General features: G+C 53.2%; 1 protein-coding gene across 2 annotated transcripts in view; it reads left to right on the top strand.

Annotated features, from left to right (window-relative positions):
* The first annotated feature begins 4,548 nt into the window (after positions 1 to 4,548).
* BACE2 (beta-secretase 2) overlaps positions 4,549 to 17,421 on the top strand; it is a 90,948-nt gene continuing 78,075 nt past the window's right edge. The window contains exon 1 of one of the 2 annotated variants that reach the window (XM_053903058.1): positions 4,549 to 5,272. In XM_053903058.1, the coding sequence (XP_053759033.1) occupies positions 4,982 to 5,272 (291 nt within the window). In that variant the 5' untranslated portion in view covers positions 4,549 to 4,981. The remainder of the gene's footprint in view (positions 5,273 to 17,421) is intronic. The other variant, XM_053903057.1, reaches the window with a different exon arrangement.

Raw genomic sequence — 17,421 nt, 5'->3', positions numbered from 1 at the left:
CTGCCTTAGCTCTGGACAGAGCCTCCAGAGCCGTTGATTACAGCCTTGCTTCCTGGTAAGACAAGACGCTCCAGGGTCACGATGCTCAGTTTCGTCCCCAGACCTGGGATCAGCCTTCTCTGGGGAGCCACCGTTTGCTTTACGGGGAGGGGGTGGGGGATGTGATATTTAGAAGCCCTAATGTAGGCACTACAGATGTTCATCGTATGTAGGCATTTCCAGTAGACACAGCAAGGCTTCTTCTTTTTTTTTTTTTTTTTTTTTTAAGTTTTATCTACTTATTTTGAGAGAGAGAGAAAGTGTGAGCAAGGGAGGGGCAGATAGAGAGAGAGAGAGAGTCCCAAGCAGGCTCCACACGGTCAACACAGAGGCCGATGCAGGGCTCGAATTCACGAACCATGAGATCGTGACCTGAGCGGAAGTCAGATGCTTAATAACTGAGCCACCCAGGTGCCCCAAGGTTTATTTATTTACTTTTTTTTAAGTAAGAACGACCTCAGGAGTACCTACTGGAATTTCCAAATCAATTCAGGACCACAAGTCTCCAGATCTCTTCAGTCGGACACCTTATTCCCTTTCTCCCATGCTCTATTTCCTGGTTCACCTGGGGAGCTTTTAAAACCAGCCGTTCCTAGGGGCGCCTGGGTGGCTCAGTCGGTTGAGCGGCCGACTTCGGCTCAGGTCATGATCTCGCGGTCGGTGAGTTCGAGCCCCGCGTCGGGCTCTGTGCTGACAGCTCAGAGCCCGGAGCCTGTTTCAGATTCTGTGTCTCCCTCTCTCTGACCCTCCCCCGTTCATGCTCTGTCTCTCTCTGTCTCAAAAATAAATAAACGTTAAAAAAAAAAAAAAATTTAAAACCAGCCGTTCCGGATGCCGGCCCCAAACCTACTGCCAGGTGGGATCCCACAGGTGCCTCACGGAGCAGCCAGGCTTGGTGCCCAGGAACCAGTGCTCGGGGCCGCCCGGGGGCTGGGTAGGAATAAAGCTGGAGACCTGTCTACAAGCCCGTCCATCCAGGAGTGAAGCTCTGTTAGGGTGAGGAGTGCAAGGAGGTAGAAGTAGAGATAAGGAGGCAGACAGCACCTTCCAGAAGGGTGGCTGCACGGGGAAGGAGATAAGCCAGCAGCCTTCACAAGTGGGGTCAAGATGGGTTTTACCAAAAGGGAAGTGGGGGCTGTCTGCATGTTTGTAAGTTTCTGAGAAGGAACCATGAGGCAGACAGAAAAGGAAACCACAGGATACTAAAGAGATGAGCTGATAAGACTCCCCTGGGCCGTAGGGGGTTGGCGTCTTGCTCCGTCTGGGAGGCCCTGGGAGAGACACAGGAAAGGGCCCTTTGATTCTCCGAGTATGGTCTGACTCTTTCAGAGGGCCCTTTAGCTCAACGCTATTTTCATGATGACAGTAAAGTGTTACTCGTCTTTTTCACTTTCCTTCGGTTCTGCGGGCTGGGTGGAATTTTCCAGAGGTTTCCGAATGGACGGAACGCAGAAGCGTATATGAGAATCCAGCTGCCTCCCGTTAAGCCAGATAAAGAGACTTGCAAAAATGCAAAATAATCATTCTTCTCACTTTTTGAAAAAGTTCGTTTTCGTTAAAATGGTATTTGATGGGGGCACCTTGGGTGGTTCCGTCGGTAAAAGTGTCCGACTTCGGCTCAGGTCATGATCTCAGAGTCCGTGGGTTCGAGCCCCGCGTGGGGCTCTGTGCTGACAGCTCGGAGCCTGGAGCCCGCTTCGGATTCTGTGTCTCCCTCTCTCTGTCCCTCCCCTGCTCACACTGTCTCTCTCTCTCTCTTTCTCAAAAATAAATATAAAAAAAAATTAAAATGTTATTTTATGTTGTTGTATAATGGGTTTGTTACATTATTTTTTAAGTGCATTATTACATATTGTTAACATTTGTTTTAATTCCTAATTTGGTAACTATTGATAGGTATGATCTACATAAACAGAAGTTCCTGGGGCGCCTGCCTGGCTCAGTCCGGGGAGCGTGCCACTCCTGATCTCCAGGTTGTGAGTTCGAGCCCCACAACTCGAGATGGTCTAGAGATTACTTAAAAATAAAAAGAAAATCTTAAAAGATTTTATTTTTAAGCAATCTCTACACCCAGTGTGGGGCTCGAACTCACAACCCCCAGGTCAAGAGTCGTATGCTCCACTGACTGAGCCAGCCAGGCGCCCCTAGGGTCCTTACTTTTTAAGGGAGTAAGAGGGTCCTCAGACCCAAAAGTGTGAGAATTGTTGGTATAGAAGGAGCTCAGAGTTAGTGCTAAGAACCAATGAACGTCAACAAACACATCGGTGACAATCTTTGTGACCAAGCAACACGTATTCCTGGAAGGAATCCTTGGTGGGCTCCTTGGGCAGGAGGGCAAGACCCTTTCTCACCCTCAGCCGTGCCAGGCATTTCTGGGTGAGGACGTTTGCTCTTTGCAAGGAGGGGTGGGCCAGTCTCACTCGTAGGCCTCGGTTTCCCCATGTGGACCCAGAAAGTGTGGCTGAAATGGTGGCTCTTACAGAGATTCTTGGGGAATGCTGGGGTGCTGCAGGGGTGTGAGGGGTCCACCTTCTCCCTGCCGCTCACCAATGCTTTGGGACACAGCTTCTTTCTTAGAGAAGGGCTTCGGGGAGTGCGTAAAGAACCCCTAATTAGCTCCGGAATGACAGGCCTGCCACATAAGGTTCCAGGGAGAGCACCTGGGAGGTAAAACTATTGTTTCCCAGACCCAGGCTGCACCCTCGTTGTGAGTAGGGGTCGGGTCCAGAACTGCGAGACCATTCGTAACAGAGACGGCCATGGGGACAGTCATCAGATGCCGTCACTTCAGCCCTATTCATTTCTGAGAAGACCGCTCCAGCGTCCATGAAAACTACATGAGGTCCCCTGTGACCAGATCTTAATGCGTCTGTTTCCCCGTAAACTTAAACTGGCTTTTTCAAAGTGAAAAGCTCATGAATGCTCACACTAGGCGGGGGCCGGAGTCCCACAAAGGACACACCTTAATTAGACTTGATTTTCAAAATTTTCCCTGGTGGTTTTTAATTATGAGAGCAAATGTCTCTGATGTTGAACTTCCAGTCAGGTAGCCCCTATGCCAACGTCCTTAATAAATTGCATGTGCTTTTTTTCCCCCCCCCCAAGGTTGTGTTCTTCCGACAACTGTCTGCACTTCTGTTTGGACCCCCTCAAGACTGGACACCAAGGAGTATAAATAATCATTCTTTAAAAATTATACTTCGTCTACAACCTTGAATTCGAAATGTGAATATATGAATATAATAGCTCTGGAATTACTATGCAGATTTATGGGGATATCAATTTAGGTTATATCACAGGCCCTACTAGGCCTTTCTTTTTTGAGGCTGGGGATTTGTTAAAGTTGGGATACAGTCTGGGGAAAATGTGATTTTTTATACGCACAACCGAAGATCTCTGACATATGGGTCTCTTGCAGAGCGAGACCTGATTCTAAAATCGAGAAGACAGGAATAAAAATCAAATCTTGGCTAGAAGTAGCTGGAAATTACAGCGAGGAGCGAAGCTTTGCTCCAACCTTCCCACTGTTTGAAGACGGGCTTGTTTGTTTTTTAAAACAGCCGGCATATTTCAGCTGGAGGAGGTAGAAAAGATTCGCCTGCTCCTTGTTTCAGTGGAAATCAATGGACCTTAGTTTGTGTAACTGTTACCCGCCCCCCCCCCCCCCACCCCGCGTTTAGTACCTAAAATAAAATAACCCTCGTTGCTGGCACTGCTGAGCCCCTTCTTTGGTCTTGGTGTCTGCGGCTAAACAAGTATTAATTAGATAATCCGCCGGGAGCTGGCGGAGGGGGAAGCGGAGGGTTGAAAGGCAACGTGCAGCTTTGGCGGCCCTGATTTTTGCATCGTGACTGCAACTCGCTTGGTGGACTGAGGGAGTCCTGGGGGAGGTGAGGGAGCAGCTCCCGCCAGCTTCCCATCTGCATTACGGACAAGCGTGGGGCGGAGAAGCCCAAGCTCAAAGCCAGAAGCGGACACCACCTCCCGGGCGGTGACGGTGGGCGCCAGCGGGAGCCGAGGCTCGGGCAGCCAGCAGAGGCATCCAAGCCCCATCCCCTCCACCCCCAAGATTCCTAGGGAGAAGTCTCCAAAGCTCTCGCGTCCTCCCTGCCTCCCCCACCCCCGCCTCCACTCAGATTTCTTCCAAATCTGCCGGGGGGCCGAAGTGGGGACAAGGAAGCGGGAGTGAGCAGGCATGGGGGTGGGGATGGGGGTGGGTGTTCAGCGCACGGAAAATGCCCAGAGAGGCAGCCAGACTCCGCCGGGCTGAAGTGCTGCGGGGAGGAACTTGGCGAGGGGAGGCGCTGACTCCTGGTGACGCTCGCGGCTCTTTGACGATTCCCCACTCTCCTCTCTGACCCTCCACTCACCCCCCCCGCCCCTGCGGGGCCCCCTCGCGCGCGGGGTCCCGGGGCCAGTTCAGGCCCTTGCTGCCCCTTTAAGGGTTCCCGAAACTTTCCCCCTGGTATCAGATGAGCCTCGTCACATCCGTTGGCCGTAGCAGCGGGGCGCGTTCCGAGGAAATTCGGGACTCGAGTTTCCCGGGGAAGAGGCGCGGCCCGAGACGAGCGAGGGCGGGCGGGGCGCGTCCGGGGCGCTCCCGCGGACCCCGCGCTCCGCCGTGACCTTGGCCGCGGGGGAGGGGCCCGGCCCCTGCGGGGCAGCCGCCGCCCGCCAGAGGGGGCAGCGGCGACCAACTTGCTCAAGTTGGCGGCGCGGGCTGGGGCGGCTCCGGCTCCGGCGCCTCCTCCCGCTCCTGCAGTCCTCCTCCCGCGGTGCTCCTCCCAGCCGCCGCCGCCGCCGCCGCTGCCGCCGCCCGCCCGCCCCGTGCGCGCCCGGCCCTGCCCGCAGCCCCGCGCCGAACCTCCGAGCCGCCGCCGCCGCCGCCACCGCCGGACGGGACGGGCCGGGCCGCGCGCGCCCCCCGGGCCCCGCCGCGGGCATGGGCGCGCAGGCCCGGGCGCTGCTGCTGCCGCTGCTGGCCCACTGGCTCCTGCGCGCAGCCCCGGCGCCGGCCCCCGCACCCCTCACGCTGCCCCTCCGCGTGGCCGCGCCCACCCCCGGGCCCGGGACCCCCGCCGCGCCCCGCGCCGCGCCCCGAGCCGACGGCCTGGCGCTCGCCCTGGAGCCCGCCGGCGGCGCGGCCAACTTCTTGGCCATGGTGGACAACCTGCAGGGGGACTCCGGCCGCGGCTACTACCTGGAGATGCTGATCGGGACCCCCCCGCAGAAGGTAGGTTGGTGGGCGCTCGCCCGCTCCCCACCGCCCCTGCGGTCCCCCAGGCTGCAGCCGCGGGTTTCCCGGGGGGCCCGTGGGGGGGGGGTGGGGCGGGGGGCGCCCGGCGGTGCCCGCGCGCGGCTTAGCGTCGCCCCCGACCACACGCCGGCAGGGCAGAGCTGGGGGGCGGGGCGGGACGCCGAGGGGCCCCCGCCGGGCCGGGAGCGGGGCGCGCGCCCTGGGGACGCGGGGCGGCCGGGCGTCCTGCCCCGGGGCGCTGCCGAGGGCGTGCGCGAGTGTTTCAGAACTTGTGCGTCCTCCGCCCCGAGCCGCCGGGCGGCGAGCGCCTCTAAGGGGCAGCCCTCCTGGCGAGCGGGCAGCCGGCGCCGTGGGCCTCGGGCGCGATGCCGAGGCCGCCAAGGGGCTCGCTTCGGGTTCCTCTTCTGCTCCCCACGATCCCCCCACCCCCATGCTGTCTCATGGCCACGGGAGCCCGTGGCCGGCCCCGGCGGCGCAGCGCCCGGGGAGAAGGCTGTGTGCGTGCGCCCGGCGGAGGGGGCCGCGTGGCCGCGTCCGTCTCCCGGAGTTGGCGCGTCGGCGTGCTCTCGCCGGTCCGGCCGCCCAGCCTCTCTGCACCGAGCCCGGCGGCCGCACACGTGGCTGCCGAATGTATGAAAGCGCAGTCCGGCGCCTGCGGAGCAAACGGGGGCTGAGCCAGGCTGCCGGGGACCGAGTGGCCTCCCGAGGACAAAATAAAAATAAAACCAAGCGGCATTCTTTTTCTCTTAATCTGATTTTCATTTATTAGCACTTTTTTTTTTTTTTTTTTTTTGTAACGAGAACCCAGTGGCCCCAGGCTCGGTAATCTGAAGAACAGGAAAATTTCAGGAGTCGAGTTGGCTCTCCTCCTCCTAACACATTACCTAATCCAAGTGTGATGTGAAGTCAGGTTTTTCTTATCAATTGAGTACAGTCTCAAGATACTTTATTTTTATTTTTAACGTTGTCATTTGGGTTTTAATTCAGCTATGATTCCCCCATAAATAGAACATACTCATGACTTGGGTGTAATTCTAATTAAATTATTCAAGACTTTTCTGAAGAGGAAAGATGCGCCATGCTAATTCTTTTAAAAAAAGAAACTCTGCAGAATAACTTCTATACTTGCTTAATTAGTTTAAAAAAAAAAAACCAAAACCCTTCAGAAATGTGTTCAGCTCAAAACTTTGACTCTGCTTTTTGCCTTTCGTCTAAGTGGTGGCTCCCGGGGTGGATGGTGGGGAGGGAGGAGGGGGAAGGAGTCAGCTGAGGAAGCTTAACTTGACCACAGAGGCTGGTGCTGGTCAAAGCCACCACGTGAATACTCCAGCTGGTAGTGGGAACTTTGTACTTTTCTGCCTTCCCAAGATTGCTCAAGATATTGACGATCAACCTATTTTGTGGCCTAAGGATGATGTTTTGGGACCGGAAATGACTCTCCCCTTGGGAATGTGTGCCTTGAGGGCAAGAGCTCCTGTTAATTTTTTGAGTGGAAAGGAATTCTTTGTACTGAAGAAAAGATGAGGGCAGTTTGGGTGCTGTGATAAAAGGGGGTTTGAAGTCTGCCTCCGGGGACTAGAAAGGGGATGGGGGAAAAAAAAGTCTCAAGAAAAGCTTAAAAAAAAAAACCAAAAAAAACTTTTCTCTGGGGCTCTCACAACAAAAACTTTCATAAATGATAGCTTTTCTTTATTAATTAATGCAGTGACCTTTCCTTTATTTTCTTATTTTTTTAAGTAAGCTCTGGGTCCAACGTGAGCCTTGCACTCACAACCCCGAGATCAAGAGTCGCATGCTCTACAGGCTGAGCCAGCCAGGCGCCCCAGTGACCTTTACTTTAAAATGATGAAGTTTAAATAACAGGAATGTATTGAATGCCTCGTGTTTGTATCCTTACCTTGGCCAAGGGAGTAGTTCATTCAAGGTTATGTCTCAGTTAAAGATTAGCATGTTTCCAGGGAAGGCTGTTTTTAACAATCCAGATTTAATTTTTACATTTGACGGGGAATGAAATATTCTGTTCCTCCTTCTTGGCCTGATTTAGTAATAAGCTGTTTTATAGCAACATCCGTGTGTACGATCTTTCCAAATGCCTACTATAGGTGTTAGTGACAAATGCACTGGGATTCATTTCTTCCCTGTCTCCTCCCGAAATGTCTCTGGCCACCAGCAGGGTGTTTGCAGCAGGCCCTGGGGTGACTTCTGAACTTGGAGTGAGGTTTCCTGCTCTATTAATGGCCAAGAGTTATGCATTTATTCTCTGCTGATTCTCCTAAGCCTAAAATAAAACTTGCTTAGGTGGAGAGAAAAATGAAATTGTAAATTCAAGCATTAAATAACCAAGAATTTTTGGAGAAGTAACAGTCGCAGATCGTTCGGAGGGCTCCCCTCGTGGCAAGCAGCCTGCTGCGTGTCTCACGGGTGCTCTCCCTGGGGGTTCTCACAACCACCTCCCAGTTCTGATGCCCATTTAGGGGATGGGACAACAAACCTGAGGAAGTTGAATGGCTGGCCCAGGGGACGGGACAAGAAAGAGAGCCAGAAATCGGGCCCAGGTGGCTGGAGTCCAGAAGCCGAGTTCCGAACCATTGGGCCCCTGCCTACCTGCTCCCTTTCCTTCCCGCCTCCTTTATTTTACTTTTCCCTTTTTAAAGTTTGTTTATTTTTGAGAGAGAGCAGGGGAGGGGCAAAGAGGGAGGGAGAGAGAGAGAGAGAGAGACAGAGAGACACAGAGACAGAGAGAGAGAGAGAGAGAGAGACAGAGAGAATCCCAAGAGGGCTCTGTGCTGTCAGCACAGAGCCCAACTCGGGGCTCAAACTCACAAACCGTGAGATCCTGACCTGAGCCGAAAAAGCAAGAGCCAGACGCTCAACAGACAGAGGCACCCAGGCACCCCTCCCTTTCCCTTTAAAAAGAAAAATTTGGCCTCCAAGTACCCTCCCTGTCCAGCCAGAGCTCCCTGGACCTTAAACCCCAAGGTGTCAGGGACTTAATAACGTGACCAAAGAGGGACTCCAACCCCCGCGGCCCCTTCGTCCTTTCCTTTCCTTCAGGGCGACATGATGAAGAGTTGGACCCAGGTGTGCCTGGGGGAGAGCCATAGGTCAACAGGAACCAGAGCCACGCAGGTCCCTGCTCTCCCAAGGGAGAGCCAACTGTTGGACACGTGCACACGTGCTCGGTCCCCGCATGCCTTAATCAAGAACTGGGGGGGGGGGGGGGTCTTTCGTTCTGCCTGACACTCTTCAAGACATCACGGGCATCTGCCCCGAAGCCCGTGGGAGAGCAGGACCACGTGGGCATGGGGATGCGGGCCAGGTGTTGGATACCATCATGTGACCTCGTTCGAACAGTAGAGAACCCGCCTCTGCTTGAACCATACGGTTTGGTCGTATTAATAATAATGGCGTGCTAAAATGATGATAATTATAGCAATTTCCATTATTTAAACAAAAAAAAGGCTTCCATGCTGACACGATAAACCCACTGGAGATGCTAGGGGGTCTGCAGCTCTGTACCTGGTAATGGCCTCAAAAGGCCTCCGGGGTTTCTGTTGAAGGATTGTTCTGTCCTCTCTCCACCAATAGGGATGAAACAGACAGAAATACGATCTTCATACTTAACCATTCGAATGTAAAGAGCTACAAAATTATTTTGGGGACTCCCATTTTAATCACGGCATGTTGGCTTATCACTTCTTAGTACACAATTGTTTGGAAGACTTTGGATTGAAAATATGTGCCAAGGATATGCAATTTAGGAGTTTGTCTTTTTTAGAACAAGCAATCCAGTGTCCCTGAATTACATTAAGCCTCACTGCAGGCAAGGCTGGAAAAAGGGATGGGCACCGAGAATAAGTGTTGTTGTTTTTTTTAATGTTTATTTTTGAGAGAGAGAGAGAGAGAGCATGTGTTTGTGTGTGCAGAGAATAGGGCAAAGAGAGAGAGAGAGACAGAAATCCAAGCAGGCTCTGAGCTGTCAGCATAGAGCCTGATGCGGGGTTCAAACCCACAAACCGGGAGATCATGACCTGAGCCGAAATGAAGAGTCGGACGCTTAACCCACTGAGCCGCCCCGGCGTCCCCCGAGAATACATTTGCTGGAACACAATGAGATGGTAAATATTACGGACAATGACGTGTCTGGGGTTAAAAGAACAAGAAAGTCAAGGCTAGGTTCCCACCAGCTTCTGTGAGTGAAAGGTGCCAGCTCCTGAGCTCTAGAGAAAGAATTATGATCCAAGTCCTCCTGCGGAAGATGGAAAGGCCAGGCCGAGACATCTGCGCAAAGCACCTTAGAGGGACCGTCTGAGAAGTCGCTAGCAACTGTTAATATTAATAGCCAACCTTTATTTCAGGCTCACTGGATGTTGGGCCCCACGCTAAGCATTTTGCACAGGTCACCTCCTCTAATCCTGCAAACAGCCCTGCGAAGGGCGGGTAAGTGACTTGACTTAGTAGTTTTCAGATGGAGAGAGCGAGATCCCGAGAGGCCCAGCAATCTGTCCGTGGTCCCACTGGTGAGAGGCCCAGCTGGGGTATCGATCCGTGGGGTCTGCCCAGCTCCCCGGGCCACTACCCCTCTTTTGCATCTGGACTTTCAAAAAAAATACCTGGGTTTTGCGGGGAGCCTCCAGGACGCTGTGGCATCACACACTCGTGACCGAGGACAGGCGATCGGCCGCCCTGTGCTGCCCTGCTCTTATCGGTTGGCGATCTTTTGACTTCTTAGTTTCCTGCAGCTGCTGTGACAAATGGCCGCAAACTAGGTGACTTTAAACAGCAGAAATACATTCGCTCACTGCTCTGGAGGGCGGCCATCCGGAATCAAGGTGTCGCCAGGATCCCGTTCCCTCTCCTGCCTCCCCCAGCAGCCAGCCTCTGCCTCCGTCTTCACAGGAAATCCCCCGCCGTGTATGTCTCTGTGTCCAAATTTGCTGCTTCTTAAATGACACCGGTCATTGCATTAGGGTTCACCCTGATCCGGTCTGACCTCATCTTAGTGTCTTCACATCTGTAAAGACAGGCGCCAGGGGTTAGGATTTCTACATAATTTTTGTGGGGGAAACCGACTGAGCCACCCAGGCGCCCCAGCGGGACACGAGTTTTAATCCAGAAGTTCATTCTGAGTTTGTCATTCTGTGTATTTTCTTTCATTCTATCCCATGTTTCAGTTGCCAATAATTTTATTTTTATGTATTTATTTATTTTTAAACGTTCATTTAGTTTTGAGAGAGAGACAGAGTGTAAGCAGGGCAGGGGCAGAGAGAGAGGGAGACACAGAATCCGAAGCAGACTCTGGGCTCTGAGCTGCCAGCACAGAGCCCGACGCGGGGCTCGAACTCTGGAACTATGAGATCATGACCTGAGCCGAAGTCTGAGGCCCAACTGACTGAGCCACCCAGGTGCCCCAGGACTCAACATATTTTTTAAACATTTCTTGTCACGTTGCACAAATTCTCGAGTTGCCAGAATCATTGCCTAACTTGAGCGAAGTCCATTTGTGTAAGCTCGGATCGCTGGTATTTTAAATACCTATGACTAAGAAATACTCATGTTGGGAACAACAAAGATGTAAAAGGCTTGAAAGCTTGTATTTCATGTTTTAAAGACTATAAGGCATCTGTCACCCGTCTTTATTGAACATATTTGATACAGAATACACACCTTTCACTTGTAGTACTCCTACCTGTCATATCTAGCCCTTTCTCAACTTCTGACTTCCTTTGTTGCAGATAGGTGGGCTTAACCTCCTTTGGGCTTCCTGCTTCTTCCTGGAATGATTGCTGGCGTCTCCTAACTAAAACTTGAAAAGGGGAGGTTTAAGGTTAGCTGGCGAGATGAGTGATTTCTCCACGGTGGTAGTCCATGCTGTGTTGAACCCGAGGACAGGAGTTTCAAGGCGGTGGCTTTTTCCCTTCCCTGTGGCGCCTGGCAGCCCTTGGGTTTATTTTATATCACAGACACGGTATGAGCAGGTCAAGCCTTTGGCCCGGGTTTCGGGGTCCACCTAGGCTGAGCGTGGGGGTTGGTGGGCGCTGACTTTTGCCCCAGCCCCAGGCAGAGTGCAGCAGGAGTAGCTGGTGCGTCCATTGCGATGATGTTAGAAATAAGCCCACCGACCCAATCAAAGGAGGGATGCGGAGACTCAAGCACAGTGAAGCGAGGCTTTAATCAACGTTCTTGCAAGAGCAGGTGTCTGATGGACAGGCACGCTCAGGGCAGTTACAGCAGACAATTTATCTCCTCGCGTGCAAGTCCCTCCCCTGGTTCCTCATTGGCTGAGCACTACAGAGGTGAGGCCCTCCCCTGGTTCCTCATTGGCTGAGCACTGCGGGGGGGGGGGGGGGGGGGGAGAGGGGTTGCAGCCTTACCGGGAAGTCGCCTATGCCCACGGAAAGCCAAAAGTGGTCTGGTTGGAACAAACGTACATTTCCTGAGGTGACACAGAGACTTTCAGTCCCTCCTCCCTTTGTTCTTTGGTGCATGCTCATTGCAAAGCCCCCGAAAATAAGCCCGTGAGACAGAGGGGGGAAGAAGAACCAGAAGTGAAATGTCTAAGGGTTTGGGACTCCATTGTGGGGAAGGGGGGTTGTACATATTTCCAATAGGTTATAAACCTACTATTTAACTAGACAGCACGGCGTTTATTTGGTATTTCTTTAAAAAATTTTTAAGTTTATTTATTTAGAGAGATAAGAGAGAGACTGGGCAAGGGGCAGTGAGAGAGTGAGAGAGAGAATCCCAAGCAGGTTCTACACTGTCAGTGCTAAACCCAATGCAGGGCTTGAACTCACAAACCGTGAGATCATGACCCGAGCAGAAATCAAGAGTCAGAAGATGCTTAACCAACTGAGCCACCCAGGGGTCGGTATTTCTAACAAAGAATCCTCTCCCTTCTCACAACGATGGGCACTTCTGTCTCCAACCCAAGAGCCTCCTTGTATGACCAGCGGTGAGGCCTCTACTCACACTTGGCTCCATTGCCATATGCCATGGATTCCTCTCACTCTGTTTTGCTTGCCCAGCCTGGGTTCGATGTTGACAGCGGGGCTCACCGTATGCTAGTGACCGTGGATACTACCTGGAAACAGAATGGCTGTGAGGCAGGTGGATGGCCCCGCTTAGCTTCTGTGACATCGTGTGTATTTACGTCTACCCGTATTTATAGGTAGAGTGTAAGGGTGTGTGCCGGTATTCTGAGCTCCTTTCCCGAGCCGTGGAGAACTGGTGTGTGATGCATGGCTGGACTGGCCACCCCTTGGGGGTCCTCTTCTGGCCCAAACGGACGATTTGATTATTTACTTATTTATTTATTTTTTGCCCATTGCTGTTCGGTAGCTTTTTTCGCCCCTGGGATCCCCAAAGAGGACAAAATGCTCCTGGCTTGCTGCTGTGACCACATTCAAGACACTCAACTAGGAGGTTTGTTTATGAGTTTGTGCACACCAGCCAGCACCGGTCACAGGTTGGACGTTTTGGGATCTTTATTATATGGCACGTCATATACCTATACCTGGTAATACACAATCTCAGCACTGCCATTTTAGGAAGATAGAGAGCACTGTCCGAAGAGTAAAACGGTGCTGCCCTGGGCCAGCTTCATCATTCCAGGGAGCCGTAAAGGGCGGTGGGAAACTTCTCTCCTTCCAGCACCACGATTTATACCTGGCCTCGCTAAGGCCAGGCTCGCGCTCCCCGGTGCCAGGAGCGCCTCCAAAGCGCACGCGCGCTGAATAAGTGGCCTTATTGGCGGTATGTGGGGGGACTGCTTCAGTTTGCCAGCCCTGCAACCCACCCCAGAAACAAACAAAAAGTCAGCCCACAAGCCAGGCCCTCAGAAAGTGGTGCCGTGGAGGAAAACGGGGGAAGGTACCGAATCAAAAAGTTTTCCCGGGAGCAGAGAGGTTAGGACAGCCAGGACCCTGGTGAGAAGACACGCTCCTCGGGGAAGGTAGGTGTGGATTCCAGAAGCCTCCGTGGGCATCCAGAGCCCTTTCCACTACATCAGGCCGCGCCTGGAAACCATAAGCTTTTTTCAGCCAGACAGGCCGCTGGGGAGCCGGCAGAGCTGTGCAGTCATTTGGGAAGCAGGTGTTTGGGTGCTGACCGTAGAGGTGCTGCTTGCCAAGTGCTGGTGTGGGAGAACCTCTCAGAGCCTCAGTTTCTTCATCTGTAAATTCGACCCGGTGACTTGAGATCCCTTCAGAGGCTCTAGCACGCAACGTTTACAATCTGTTTCAGTTCTGAGCGCTCGCGAAAGCTCTAATATTCAGCTGTGTGCAGTCACCCGGGCATCTGTTAAAAAGCAGAATCTGGCTCCGCACCCTGGGGGGAGGGGAGGGCACAGGTCACAGGTCACAGCTGGCCGGGAGGGACTAAGAGTGCCTGGTAGGGCTGGGTCGAAGTAGTTTCCCAGGACCCAGCCCCCGTGTCATGGGTGAGTCCTCTGCATTTTGCCCTGTTCCCCTGGTCCCCCTTAAGTAGGCACTCGGCCCCAGCCCGGGGACGCTGTTTGCGAGCGGGACAGAGGCCAGCTTCTCCTCTGCGTGGTGGTTGTCTGCGTGGAACCTGGAATGAGTCGCTTTTTTCATCTTCCTAAATGTTATTTGGTCAGTGTCTCCTCTGCGGGTTCAGCAACCTCAAGCAGACTGCCTTCCAGAAGCCTCCTTGTGTTTGGCAGGTTGGAAACGAGGAGAGCGTTTTCTCCAGGGACCGTGCTCTCACGGCGCGTGTGCTGACGGTGTCCTTTTTAACTTTTCAGTCTGTCACGGGGCAATAATTTGTAAAGCGATAAAAATGAGTTAGTAGGAGAACAAAATGGAAATTAAAAAGTACGTAAATACAAGCGCTCCTTTTTCAGTTCCTGGGTGCAGCAGACATCCGGTTTCCTGGTTGGGCTGATGTCTGTTTCAAGGCTTCCTCTCCCATCCTGTGGCTACCTCGTTGCCGATCAGCCCTAACTGTTGGGCTTGTGGATCGGGCAGTCTGGGGAGGCCAGACTTCTCACTGATACACGAGTTCCAGAAAGCTTGCTCTGTAAGACGCGGGGCAGGTCAGAAGTTATTAGAAGTGGTTCCAGCCACTGATTTTGTTTTGCTGTCCCTCCCTTTAGTGGGACGGTGGTTATTTTTGCTAAAGTGGAAAGGGAATATGGTGGTGCTGGTTTCTGTGCTTCCCAGCCCCTCTCCAGTGGGGGTGGGAAGAGAGCTTTTACACCCGGCAGCAAATAGGTCTAACCCAGAGGTTTTCTATCCCAGGATGTTGTGGCTTCTCGGGGACATTGGGCACTGTCTTGAGATGTTTTTTGGTTGTTACAACTTGGGTGGTGCCACTGGCATCCAGTGGAAGCCAGGGACGCTGTTGAACATCCTGCAAGGGAGGCACGGGACAGCTCCCCATGGCAGATGATGGTCTGGTCTGAACTGTCACCGATGCCAAGGGTGAGAAATCCTGGTAACTCGGCCTGCCACCCGCGCCGGCCTGGGAGCAGTGAGGGGAGAATGCCCACGAGAAGCATCTGCTGTGGGCACAAGCCAACAGTGGCTGCTCATGATGCCCGTGGACCTCCCCTGATCTTCAAAGCCCTGTCTTGTTCCAGCACTGCGGGTCTCCTCCTTGGGCACATTTATTGAGTGACTACTGTGTGCCAGGCCCTGTTCTCCGGGGGGGGGGGGGGGGGGGGGGGGGCGGGGAGTGCAGTTTGGCTGTGGCCAGCAGCGTGGGAAGACGTGGAGGGAACCAGGTGAGGCCAGGCAGGCGAAGGCAAGGGCTGTGCACTGGGCAGGGTCCCTCACCGTGAATGCACGTGGGCCCTGGGTGCTGCCGACGGATGCATCGGCCTTGGGAGTAGCTCATCTTTCCTCTATTTTCTTTTTTTAATTTTTTTTTTTTAATTTTTTTAACGTTTATTTATTTTTGAGACAGAGACAGAGCATGAACGGGGGAGGGTCAAAGAGAAAGAGACACAGAATCTGAAACAGGCTCCAGGCTCCGAGCTGTCAGCACAGAGCCCGACGCGGGGCTCGAACTCACAGACTGCGAGATCATGACCTGAGTCGAAGTCGGCCGCTCAACCGACTGAGCCACCCAGGCGCCCCTTTTTTTAAATTTTTTTAATGTTGGTTTATTTTTGAGAGAGAGACAGACAGAGCATGAGTGGGGGTGGGGCAGAGAGAGAGGGAGACACAGAATCCGAAGCAGACTCCAGGCTCTGAGCTGTCAGAGCCTGACGCGGGGCTCAAACCCACGAACTGTGAGATCATGACCTGAGCCGAAGTCCGGCACTTAATCGACTGAGCCACCCAGGCACCCCTGTCTTTCCTCTATTTTAAAATTGCGCTTTGGGGTTAGATTTTATTAGAACAGAGTCCTTAGAGAGGCAGTGTGTGTGTGTGTGTGTGTGTGTGTGTGTGTGTGTGTGTGTGTGTATGCGTGCGTGTGCGTGTGTGTGCACGAGCGTAGGGAGTGAAGAGTGGGTGGGGCGAGCTAACCATGGTTAGCCAGGAATTTCTGAATTAAAAAAGAAAATTACGGGGGCGCCTCGGTGGCTTGGTCAGTTACGCGTCCGACTCTTGATTTCAGCACAGGTCATGATCGATCTCACGGTTCGCGGGGAGGCCCGCGTCCGGCTTGTGCTGACAGCACGGAGCCTGCTTGGGATCCCCCCCTCCTCCCTCTCTTTCTCTCCCTCTGCCCCTCCCCTGCTTGTATGCTCTCCCTCAAAATAAATAAATAAAACTTAGAAAAAAAAATTTAAAAAAAGAAAGCAAAATGACGCTCAGCGTGCCCAAGGGAGGTGGGACGCCAGACGACCGTTGCTTGTTTTCTAACAGTGCCTTCGGTCAGGTTCCCCAGGGACAGATGGAGCTAAGCGTGTGGATGGGTGCTGTATTTGGCAGGTGGTCCCGGGATTCATGTGTAGAGGGTGGGGGAGGGGAGAAGGGAAGGGGAGCGTGCGGGGAGAGGTTGCAGGTGTGGGCAGCGGTACACGAGCCCCCTGAGGGTCTCTGAGAGGATGCCCAACGGACTGGGGGTCCCAGGTGAAGGGCAAGGGCGCTGGGCTCCCCCACCCCCACCCCTGCTCCTGCAGGTGTGTGCCCAAGGCTGCTCCAGAGTGGGCGAACTAATGGCTAACCTTTGGCATTTGTGGTCCTACAGCTGGTTAGAGCAGGCCTCCAGGCGGTCACAGGGGCCGCGCACTTGGGGCTTTGAGGGTCAGATGCACGGAACTGTTGGCTCAGCACGGGGTTTGCTGCGGCCGCTGCAGCCCTCCCACTGGAGCTGTGGCTGGCACCGGTTAGGCCAATATCTGGGCAAGGAAAGAAGGAATACGGTTCCGTCACTGAATGTACTTGAGGGCATCATTTCGGCCTTTCACAAAGCAGTTTGGAAACGCTGCTTTAAAATCCTAACTTCCTAAAGCGCTCTAGAATCTAACTCACGGAAGCCTCTGTGAGTCAGTCCAGAGTGTGCTTCTCATTGAGACGCGTACTTTGAACTTTTTTCCAGAAGAGGAGGATGTGATGTGTGGGCACTGAGCAAGGGAGAATGCTTGGTGGGGGGGAGGGCAAAGGGAGATGATGTTTTGAGGTTAAAAACAACCACAAAACCTCCTTTGAAGGTCGAGTGCTCTGAACCCGAGACTTCAACACTTTTGCGTGCCAGGTGCCTTGCGATGTCTGAAGGCAGTGAAGCAAGGGGTACAGGACAGGGTCAGGTCCCAGACACCCTGACACTCTCGTGAAATCCACAAGCTTACTGAAGCCTAACGATTTATCATCCAGCTGTGCACGTATAGTGTATATAACACCAATTAAAAATTTTTTTCTTAACGTTTATTCAGTGTTGAGAGACAGAGCTCGAGCAGAGAAGGGGCAGAGAGAGAGGGAGACACAGATTCCAAAGCAGGCTCCAGGCTCTGAGCTTTTCAGTACAGGGCCTGACGCGGGGCTTGAACTCATGAACGGTGAGATCATGACCTGAGCTGAAGTCAGACTCTTAACCAACTGAGCCACCCGGGTGCCCCACCACCAATTCTTTTTTCTTTTCTTTTTTTTTTTTTTTTTTAAGTTTATTTATTTATTTTGAGGGGTGGGGGAGGCGGGCAAGCAGGGGAGGGGCAG

Source organism: Panthera pardus, unplaced genomic scaffold, assembly GCF_024362965.1.
Source record: "Panthera pardus isolate Hobbes unplaced genomic scaffold, ASM2436296v1 HiC_scaffold_16, whole genome shotgun sequence".
Lineage (NCBI taxonomy): Eukaryota > Metazoa > Chordata > Mammalia > Carnivora > Felidae > Panthera > Panthera pardus.
The sequence above is the reverse complement of the archived record's forward strand: the minus strand, read 5'-3'. Positions and strand labels throughout refer to the sequence as shown.